Here is a 12,258-nt window from a genome sequence, read left to right as displayed (position 1 = left end):
AGCTTCCAATACAGGCGTTCCCGTGTATTTTAGGCAACTGTCGATGAGACATCAACATAAGATTATAAACCAGGGGTGCATAATACCAGTACTCGAGGTCAGATCCCTACAGCTCTTTGTTCTATCTACACCCCAAATTGAAAATGAACCAACTTAACTTCCTTCCAGGTCTTACTTAGCTCATTTATTGATACCCATAAAGTTGGAGAATCTGTGCAGTCCTGGCCCAGATAGCATATGTTTTAAATTGGTTAAGCATACAGAGGAGTATCTGCTCATAAAACACTCCCTGTTGGTGGAAGCACGTAATCGAAATTCTTCTCAACAAGGTCAATTGGAAGTTAAAGCACCTACACTGTTAGTGAAAGTTGCTGCAGTGGCATCAAACAAGTAGGGGCGACATGGCCTAAATTACAAAACCTTATGCCTTAAAATATCAAAGCTACTAACATGCTGGGGGTGGGCAAAAATTAGTCATGGTCAAAACTCACAGCCTTCCACATGACCCTAAAGAAACACCTTCCCCCATCTAAGCCTGCAGAAAGTATCTTTGCAGAGCAATAAAGCTCCCCCCCCCCCATTGTTAAGTATTTCTGTGATGTCTACTTCGAGCCTGGGGCGTGACTTGACCCTGGTTAGCCACAGATCAGAGTAGTTCAGTAGTGAGTCCATACATAAGTGACTGACTGATAATGCTAAGCATACAACCTCTGGGTTAATGGGTAGACTCCTAGCTTACTAACATTAACTAATTAAGAAGTATCCAAGTAATATCCTCAAGTCAAACAGAAGCCTTAAGACTACAGACCTGAGTTTGCATTTTTTACTGTTAATTAGAAGGCTCACTTTTGGGGGAAAAAAAAAAATAAAATTAGCTTGGCTTTCCTTTATCTAAATAAGTCAGTTTAGATAAAAAGGGAGACATCAATATAAACTACACAGGGGTCATGCAAAAGTATACTGAAAAACGAACCTTTGGTTTACAGATTTTTTTTTATTGTAAAAGTTACTAACCAACAAGTATATCTATTTGTGCCATTGTGTGGTAATTGAATTCATTCTGTGAGTGTGGTACAGTAGTTCATGTTAGAGGGTTGTGCCTTTTGACAGGCAGTAAGTACCTTGCTAGTTAGTGCAATTTCAGGTAGGTGAGCTACAGGTCAACACACTAAGGCCTCAACATGCCCTACTCACAAATACAAGTGAAAACTGCAATTTCAGCAACAATAACAAATCGGAGCGGCTTTGTTTTCTCCACCTTGTGCATAAACACCCACGGTTTTAGGAGTGCCCATTACCCTTGTACAGTATACATTTTGGGACAATACCTAAAGCCAAAAAGCCTAAAGTGTAGACCTGCAGAAGATGCCTTAATCTGGAGACGTAAACCTTATATAGCTGCAATGACAGCGACACAAATTGTCTAGGCAAAATGTTGCTCCGGGAATTTCCCTGTTAACAGCAATATGCTTTTGTTGACCGACTTTCTTATTGCCAGCAAACATTTTCCTAAGGTTTCACAGACCCCAATATTACCTTATGTAAGGCAGTCAAAGATTAGTGCTAATAGGGGTCTGTGAAACTACCCCTTTGTGTTTTGGTCACTGTTGGCTGAAATATAGCATGTAGCCAAATGTCTACAATAAGCAGGTAAAATTTTAGTCCTAATATTTAATGCGTAATAAATGGGGTAGAGGATTAGAAAATTGAGTGGGATTTTACACTTCATGGTAAAAGCAGAACAAATTCATGGTTAGTTTGTAAAAAGCCTTGTCCAAGTCTTTTGGAAAAGATCAAACACTTAAAGGTAAACAGAAAGGTTGTTTAACTATTGCAATGTTAAACAATATGTTAATTTTAATATCCAATCAATTTTATTTCCTTTGAAACGTTTGAGTTTGCTGGTGTTAGGAGTTCCCCTTTGTTGTGGGGTCTTTGAGGGGAAATATTTCTACAGAAGGACTTAAACTGTGGCGTCTTTATAATTTAAAGGTTTGTTCCTTTTTGGTTCCAAGAACATAAATAATGATTTTACATAAATAATATATATTATATAATATATATATATATATATATATATATATATATATATATATATATATGATATTATATATATATCTATATATATATATATATATATATATATATATATATATATCCATATGTTCCCATTTGAGTAGAAAACTTTATCTAAAAATCCAGCAGGAATCAGGAGAAACTCATTTATTTAGTTACTGTTACGTATTTGTTATGCACATACTGCCAAGCATAAATTTATTTTTTTATAGACTTAACAACCCCCCCCCCCCCCCCCCCCCCCCCCCCACAAAGAAAATGGGGGGGGGGGGGGGGGGGCTGGTCATCGAGGCCAATAATACCCTCAATGGTGTTTGACAGGTCCTGAGGGATCTTAAAACACACAAGACCTGCGTATGATAAACAGCTCAGCAACGCCATACATGTTTTGTACTTAACTAAATAAATACAGTGCATGCTGTTTCAGCTGAAATGCTGATGAAAAGTGTAATGAGACTACTTACAAAAATATTTGTGAAAATCACATCCATATGTTCCTGGAAGATGTCGAGCGCAACAAAATGTATGTGACATTCTTAGCAGAGAATTGTAATTTTGCCATCTAGGCAAGATTTTCTATATCGAGGTTATCTACTCATTTATATTATACATGGCCTCTAAATGAAAGCTTTGAGATCAGCACAGCATGTTTAAAACTATTGAATAATTTACTCTATACATCAATTTGCTTTTAAATACAGTCAGGTAGAGTATCACTTTAACATGTACGCTAAAGACCAGGACCTTATAAAAGAAACAACATAAAATTAGAGGTTTTGCTTGAGAACAACAGAGATGGCAAAAAGACAGATAGTGCTGACCCGAGCACATACACTTTTGCTGGTTTGCAAAATTACATTTTTGTCTCCTCCTCTAATCAGGAGGAAACATCTCACAAAAACTAAAAAACCAAGCATAACACACTTTGTGGAAAATATAAATTAGTTACATTGTTTATAATTTATTGTAAAGTAGGTGTCTAAACCCAAGGCTAATCTGCAATTAAAATCCGTTCTTTATTTACTATGGGTTTAATACAAACAATAAACTTAACCAAAACATAAATTCAGCTTGATCTAATTTTTAAATCCACGATGTAGTGTGAGAGTTTCCAAAACGTAACCAAGTCAACACTACATTTCAAGGTTTTAGATCCAAACTATAAAACAGTGGTATGTTTAACTTGTAATATGCCACACTAGATAATTCGGTTTGATCCCGTAACAAATAAAAACACAAAAAACAAGTGTATCAAGGATCAACATCCTTAGCTATTGCTGGAGCACTGCCGCAGGAGATTTTCAAAATGTAAACCTATTCCTTTAATAGTTTCACTGGTGGTCTACCGAATTCTTGCGAACTCTTTGCATTTAAATGTTACACAATGTACACATTCATTTTTGTATTTGCTTTAGATCATTTTAAAGAACAAAAATGTAACACAATCTAAATCATACTGTACTAAAAACAGCTTTATGGCTCTACACGATTGCTTTAATCTAAGGTGGCCTTATACACCGCGGAACAGGTTATAAGGCGGTATGGTCATGGCTCTCATTTGATCCATAATACCTGTAAAAAAAAAAAAAAAAAAATACAAAACAATAAAAAAACACAACACTTGACCAGTTCACTTCTCTGCACGCTTGTCCGTTTCATGTTGCTTGCTTGATTGAACTGCCTTGAGTGACAGGACTATTTATACGCACAGTAATGTATGGAAATACACGGCAAAACCAGTGGCTCCCCCTAGTGACAATGATGTAATTTCAGGGAGTTTGTTAAAAAAAAAAAAAAAAAAAAAAAAAAGAATAACTATTTACTGTAAAACAGGGTCACATACACCAGAGGTCATGTTAACGCAAAATTTTGCACCCTAGATGCAAAATAAATCCATTGGACGGATTTTGTCTTGCATTCACGGGATGCACAGAATGGAAAGCGACGCAGACTTGCATATTCGTGGTAATCTATTACACTGCAGCAATGACTGCTTGTTTAAAAAAAACAAAACTGCAATATAATAGTATTGATTAAGGTACACTCCAGTCCTGTAGGTGGCAGCAATGAGCCTCATATTTGGCTTTGCCTGCAGTATTAAGGATATTTACTTTTAGGCCCTGTCCACACCACATAACCGATCTCAAGAACTGTACTAAATAACTTTTCAATTAATCCGGCTCAAACTTTAGTGTCCACACTGAAGTAGCGTTTCATGTTTAGTAATGCTTACACACACCAATACTATTAGAATAGCTTGGTTACAGTTCCTACCAGCACAATGAACATTAGAGATTAATATGATAGTACTATCCCACCGTGCACTTTATTTTATTTTAAAAGAATGTATTATGCCCCATATTAACAGAGGCCCATATTGCTAAAAAATAAAACAAGTATTTTGGAAAAAGTAAATGCCAACACACACGTAGGGCTTGAAGTTTGAGTTTTATTTTTTAATCAGGTGAAAAATTTAGCAGATTCTGTTTCATAATTAAAACACAGAAAAAGCTGTTAATTACAAAACACTCTTTGGTTTTACCTGAGCCTAATTCTGGTCCTTTTAATTTTATTTCAGAGCTGACAAATTACATGAATTGTTTATTCCCGATCCTACTTTTAACTTGTATTTCATTTTTGCAGTCGCCTAATTTAACGTTGTGCTTTTGTTATTTTCCGCACTAGTTTAACAGGGATATCCTTATAGGATTTTTTTTTTATTTTTTTTTTTAAGCATAAAAATTAATATCTAGTGCAGAGTGTACACTAACAGCAAGTCAGTTGTCAATCGGAAGTTTTTTTGCTAAGCAATCAGCAATTTCAGGGGATTCTCACGAAGATTGCTCATCTGTATCTCAGCCATCTACTACAGTGACCGAAGCAGTTGCAAGCAGTAGTAACGCACAAAAACGCAAACCAAATATACGTTCTTATAATTTTGAATGAGAGATTAAATATCCATGGCTTGTTTATCAAGATGTAGTGTGTGAAAGAGCTGCTAGGCAAAAAAAGAAAAAAAAAGCATATACGCATGGATGTACAGTTTTTCAAGAATATTCGTTTAAGACACAGCGATGCTGTTGCTGTTATTGGAATGCCGAAAAATATTAAAACACACGTAGATGGTGACAACAAACAGTGCTTAGAATCCAGTCTCCGTCATGCAAAGGGTCTACTGTTAGTATATCAATACACAGACAGATTTTTTAAACGACTACATGCCGCATAGATTAAACATTCGAACAAATGTACCAAAATGCACATCCCTGGAGTTTATTAGCCTTTGTGTTAAAATGTATATTTGAGTTTGGGGTATGTGTGTTTCAGGAACACAGGAACATAAAAGCTAGTGTGACTGTTGACACACACACACACACACGTAACCAACAGAAATCGAACAAAACCCGAATAGTATTGGCCAGTCATCTACTTACAACCAGTTATTTTAATTCAAGCAATTTAGCTGATGAAAAATGCATCAAAACAAAGCATAAAAAAACTAAACTAAAATCACTGAAGAAATATTAAACTAACATGCACTTAAAATCAACATAAGTAGTATGCCAACCAAAGTTTTTATTATTTTTTTAAACAAATAAAATACTTTGTTTAGCTCCATCATCAAAAAGCTAATGGCTGAAACATGTTATAGCTTTAGTATTTGGATTACAGCCTTTTATTTAAAACCAAATTAACAGCCAGTAAACAAAGGTTTAATTGGCAAAAATACAAGCTTACTCAGCATTACACAAGTTTAACTGGTTAAAAAGCATTCCCTTCCTGCCTGCCTAAAATAATGACACACCATGTAAAAGGTTTCAGACAGAGCTACAGTTAAAGAACCTTGATTACAAGGTATTAACTTGTCATGCTGCCAGGGTAGCAAGCAACTTAAATTACACCATGCTCCTTCAAAACAGCCATGCAATAATCACTATAAAAACATCCAAAAGTCTGCCAACTACAGCTTAAGACATTTGGTGTATTATTTGTGTGTGTGTGTGTGTGTATATATATCTAGCAGGGAGGGGGTTAAAATCCTTCCCTGATAAAACATGTGACAATGCAATGTGTCTTAATTGTTTTATTGTTTAGTAATCCCCTGCTCCTGGTGCTAATTGTAAATTAACACCAGTTGCAGGGGATTACTAAATAACTAAACAATTACACCCATTAAACACCCAAATGTGCATTCTCACATATTTTAGGTAGGGAAGGATTTTAACCCCCTCCCTGCCGTATTACAATACATACACACATACACAGTACTGTGCAAAATGCAAAGTGAGTGAACAGAAGAAAAATCTACAACAAATCAATATTTGGTGTGACCACCCTTTGCCTTCAAAACAGCATCAATTCTTCTAGGTACACTTGCACACAGTTTTTGAAGGAACTCGGCAGGTAGGTTGGCCCAACAACCTTGGAGAACTAACCACAGTTCTACTGTGAATTTAGGCAGCCTCAATTGCTTCTCTCTCTTCATGCAATCCCAGACAGACTCGATGATGTTGAGATCAGGGCTCTGTGGGGGCCATACCATCATTTCCAGGACTCCTTGTTCTTCTTTATGCTGAAGACAGTTCTTAATGACTTTTGCTGTATGTTTGGGATCGTTGTCATGCTGCAGAATAAATTTGGGGCCAATCAGATGTCTCCCTGATGGTACTGCATGATGGATAAGTACCTGCCTGTACTTCTCAGCATTGAGGAGACCATTAATTCTGTCCAAATCCCCAACTCCATTTGCAGAAATGCAGTCCCAGACTTGCATGGAACCTCCACCATGCTTCACTGTTGTCTGCAGACGCTCATTCGTGTACCGCTCTCCAGCCCGTCGGCGAACAAACTGCCTTCTGCTACAGCCAAATATTTCAAATTTTGACTCATCAGTCCAGAGCACCTGCTGCCATTGTTCTGCACCCCAGTTCCTGTGTTTTCGTACATAGTTGAGTCGCTTGGCCTTGTTTCCATGTCAAAGGTATGGCTTTTTGGCCGCAAGTCTTCCATGAAGTCAACTTCTAACCAGACTTCTCCAGACAGTAGATGGGTGTACCAGGGTCCCACTGTTTTCTGCCAATTCTGAAATGATGGCACTGCTAGACATCTTCCGATTGCGAAGGGAAGTAAGCATGATGTGTTTTTCATCTGCTGCAGTAAGTTTCCTTGGCCTACCACTGCATCTACGCTCCTCAACGTTGCCCGTTTCTTTGTGCTTCTTCAAGAGCTTGGACAGCACACCTGGAAACCCCTGTCTGCCTTGAAATTTCTGCCTGAGAGAGACCTTGCTGATGCAGTATAACTACCTTGTTTCTTGTTGCTGTGCTCAGTCTTGCCATGGTGTATGACTTTTGACAGCAAACTGTCTTCAGCAACCTCACCTTGTTAGCTGAGTTTGGCTGTTCCTCACCCAGTTTGATTCCTCCTACACAGCTGTTTCTGTTTCAGTTAATGATTGTGTTTCAACCTACATATTGAATTTATGATCATTAGCACCTGTTTGGTATAATTGTTTAATCATACACCTGACTATATGCCTACAAAATCCCTGACTTTGTGCAAGTGTACATATAATTGATGCTGTTTTGCAGGCAAAGGGTGGTCACACCAAATATGGATTTGATGTAGATTTTTCTTCTGTTCACTCACTTTGCATTTAGTTAATTGATAAATATAATATATTAACATGTCTATTTTTGAAAGCATTCTTACTTTACAGCATTTTTTTTTTTTACACCTGCCTAAAACCTTTGCACAATACTGTGTGTGTGCATATATATTTGAAGACACAAGCAAGAATGTACGTATGTATGTATGAATGTATAGGCCATGTACATTTCTGTGATAATTGAAAAAGCCTATCATTTGTCTAACATCTTTATTTGTGTTGTTTTCTACCTATACATAAAAGGGGTTGTAGCATTCTGTGGCCTGTGGTCCAGACCACTCAGTGCTGTGATGTCACAGTGGTCCAGACCACTCAGACCACTCACATGTAAGTTGATCCGGACCACTGTGACATCGCAGCGCTGAGTGGTCCTGACCACAGGCCACAGAATGCTACACCCCCTAGTGCAGTGGTCCTCAAAGTAATTTTGGCACGGGCATAAATTGATCTTATTTGGCTGTTTGCGGACATACTGACTGCATAGGTTCTTAGCTTAAGCCTTACTGTGACAAATACAGGTGTATCAAATGATGATTTCCAATTATTTTATATATATATATATATATATATATATATATATATATATATATATATATATATATATATATATATATATATATATATATATATATATATATATATATATATATATATATATATATATATATATTATATAGATATAATATATATTATAATAAATTTCTCTAATAAATTATTTTTATTCTTGGCTCACTCTGATAAAGCCAAGTCTCAGGCAGTAATTGTGCATGCTGTGCTTATTCTTTCAATAACTTACATAAAATACACAATGCAAATATTTTTAAATAGCATGTTTACACAGACAACCACGAATAAACTAAAATAAAAGAGGATAGTGTCTCGCTGTTTCAATTTGACAATTCAATCTGACTATTCTGTTTTAAAGATAGCTCATCTCCAGTACAATTATTCAGAGAAAGTGGATTCGTAACTAAATATACTACAGTGTTTCCTTTGTCTGGTGAAATAAATAAAAAAACATAGGAGATAGAAAATTAAATTCTACATACTAAAATGTATTATTTTTCTCAATAACAGTCAGCGAAATTTGCTTACCTGGCATATTAACACCCTGCCTGCTCATGAATGATTGGACAGCTGTCAGATCTTTCACTTTCCCTTTGGCCACTCACTCGCCTTAACGATATTCTGCATGAAAATTGAATGGCCTCTGCTTGCTTATGATTAGACAGCTACATAAAACTTGCAGACATCTGAACGTACTGTCAGTACCTGTAATTGAAAGAAACACAGTTTATGTCCCACCCAGCTAACTTATGACTGGGCTACCGCAGAGACAACACAGACATTCAGACATTTAAAACAGCAACACTGTATGTAAACAGTTATGATGTTGACAGCTACCCGCAACGACACGGTTCATGTTCTACAACACTGATTTTTACGTCGTGAACAGGGGATGTTTAAAAGAAAATGTTTCATGGTAAGCTTGTCTATTTCTATTACCATTATTTATACTGTGTACTGTTTTGCATGTTAACTTCGTTAATCTGAAATAGTTACACTGGAAAATAATAACTATGTTGATGCAATATGTAAAACTCAGATCTTATGGTTGAAAACGCAGATTTTGAGATGGTATGCTTTTTACAAATGCACATTTTTAAAGGCTAGCGCGACTTCTGCATCTCATTAAATGGTCAAGCAAATTAATTGTGTTGCCGGAGTATTACAAAAATTGCTTTATTTACATTTCTTTCTTTCTGTCTTACTTTAGAAAATAATTGTTAGACATCGAAAGGCATTGTAGCTTGGCCGATACAGTATTTGTAATTCTAGCACAATGCTCTTAACTCCCGCACAGATCCAATCCCATCAGTAAACACTCACAGGGGGGCGGGGCAGGGGGGGAGAAGGTGAGCTCAATCGCATGCAGATTCAGCGAGTCAGACCTGAGGGGATCAGAGAAGCTCTGCAGCTTAATGCAAAAAATAACTGCAGATTCCAAACGTAATAAAAAATAAAAGCTTTCCTTTGCTTAAACCCTTTACACAAAAATGATGCCCAGGCTTGACTATCGATAGTTGTCAAACGATACATCGATAAATCGATGCATTGCCTCAGCCTTACTCTTAAGCCTTTCATATATCTCAATCACAACTGAGAAACATGTTAATAGTAAAATTGCTTTAATTTACTGGGTTTTTCTATGAAACAACTAAATGGGCTTTTAAATCGCAAGTCTTACTTTTTCATTTGAAAGCAGAAGTGACTCCATGCAAAATGACTGTAATAAAGATGTGTCCAGTATAAAATACTTTTCATTACAGCTTTAATAAAGATTAGTCGCTTAACGTGTTGCAGTCTCGTTTGTACATTCTGCACGTTAATCAAAAATGAAGGCTTGGCTAATTTAAAAGTGAATTTAGTTGCTTCACAGAAAAAAGATGCTGTAAATTAAATCAATTTTACTATTAACCCGTTTCTCAGTTGTGATTGAGATACACGAACGGCTTAACAGGTATTAATTGAATTCTTAAAGGAGAGTAGAAAAGTCTGGGTAAAGCACCGAAAATCAGAAGCCCTAATTTGGTTATCAAACAAACAAAAAAAGCCTTGCATGTTTTTTTTCCCTGCCCCAAGTGTAAAACTAAAAATTCTCCGACAGCATAGAACAATCTGTGTTTTTCCGCAGCATTCCTAGGATCCCTGGTGATAAGTAGCTGTGGCCTTTTACTTAGTTTAAATTGTAACAGGGAATATGCTTATTCCTTTATTCATTTAATACTACACTATGCTAATACTTAATATTGACACTTTCCTATATTAGGCTCATTCATATGGTATAGCAGATTTAGGATGAGACCATGCAACTTTAAAGGAGGTGATAGCGTTCAGGGAAACAACAAACTTATACACCATACAACCATTTCCCAAAACTGATCACAAACACAGTAACTTGGTAATCTTCACAAAGGGGATTCATGAAACTGATGCTGCAGCTTTAAGATCCCAGACAGCAAATCAAAGTGAATCAAAGCTACATAACACACACCAGTGAGCCTACATGATTCCCACAGCAGTGGGAAAAGTTTTTTTTAAAAAAAAGCACCAAATCCAACAGGTTACTAATTTAGCACTTTTTTGCATTTCATCTGGAATAAGTTTGAAGTTGAACTCCTGGAAGGGCTTTTTTTTAGCGGCAAGTGAAGACAATTATATATATTAAATTTAAAAACATTTAAAACAACCACCAACCCTTTGATCACCATTAAAAGAGTAATAAGCAAGGCATTACCACAGGCCACCTTTTTCTTGTTGGATATATATTGGTCCTTTGCTAGTTTTTCTTTCCATCCTTTAAATTTGGGATGTGAAGAAACTGCAGTTTCATCGCTACAGATTCTGTGCTTTAGTTTCAACTCACTCCAAAGCCCTCACAAGTTCCTTTAGTTATAATACACCAGGTGCAGCATGCTAACACTAAAATTGATCTATGACTATTTGTTTTTCATTTCCATAGATCTGTATGCCTTGTTGTAGTCCTTTTGAGAACTTGACTGTACACCAGACTCACAGATGTGGTTTAACAATTAAAACACAAAAGCATAGAAAAAGCCTAGAAAACATTTAATTTACAATCCAGTACTGTCATAATTGTCATTTAGCAGACAGCATGCAGACGAAATTCTGGATTATCACACTCTTCAGATTTTAAATACTTGGCGGATAACTGATTAAACCCTCTACAGCATTTATGAGATTATCAATTGCTTACAGTAAACTGTAAAGAACGATAAAGAAATCTGAACAAAAGATATGGCTTATTACCTTCATATTTAGTTTAAATCATAAAATGTTCTTTAAATGTTTTGACTGTGGAAATACTTTCAGTTTGGAAGAGCACCTGTGGTTCTCACAATGGGGCTGCAAGCCACAGAACTATAACCCAAAATATATTATTTTTGTTTAACCTGAATACAAGTATTAACACTGTGCAGCCCTGAACTTTTAAGTGAATAAAAGACTTGCTGTCATGCAAACTAAAAGTGCTGATCCTGAAGACGACATACCTAACTTCCAATTCAAATATAAGGATGTCAATTTGCTCACACAGGGTGTTGGTTGCAGTTATAACCCTCTTGGGAGTTTTATAATGCTTTTAGAAGAGCATCTTTACATTTGTTCCTGCATCTGAGGGGCAATCAACATCAGCCCAACATTTACAAAAACTGCAACCCACACAGATCTAAGCAGCTGTGTAAATTAGCCCACTCAAAACAATGATCGTCAATGCCTGGTTTCTGAACAGAATTCAATCCAAATAATCAGCTCTAAAACACACTGACAAACTTAACACCTCAGTAAGCATGTACAGTATGTAACTCCAAAACAGTGCTTTGAAGAACTTCAGCCTTTGTAGGTTTGTAAAAACCCAGTGGTAAAGCAATACCCTGAGGCACAATGAAAAAAGCTTTACCTCATCTACTTTCTTTAGTGTAGTGTGGAGTACC

The 12,258-nt window shown here is 36.3% G+C and overlaps 1 protein-coding gene across 1 annotated transcript in view; it reads right to left on the bottom strand.

Moving 5' to 3' along the window:
* ptpn13 (protein tyrosine phosphatase non-receptor type 13) overlaps nucleotides 1-12,258 on the bottom strand; it is a 92,401-nt gene that overhangs the window by 72,423 nt on the left and 7,720 nt on the right. The window contains exon 2 of the mRNA XM_041251020.1: nucleotides 8,840-9,016. Within this exon, the coding sequence (XP_041106954.1) occupies nucleotides 8,840-8,867 (28 nt within the window). The 5' untranslated portion in view covers nucleotides 8,868-9,016. The remainder of the gene's footprint in view (nucleotides 1-8,839; nucleotides 9,017-12,258) is intronic.

Source organism: Polyodon spathula, chromosome 1, assembly GCF_017654505.1.
Source record: "Polyodon spathula isolate WHYD16114869_AA chromosome 1, ASM1765450v1, whole genome shotgun sequence".
NCBI classification, from domain to species: Eukaryota; Metazoa; Chordata; class Actinopteri; order Acipenseriformes; family Polyodontidae; genus Polyodon; species Polyodon spathula.
Note: the sequence above shows the minus strand (reverse complement) of the source record. Positions and strands in the feature narration are given on the sequence as shown.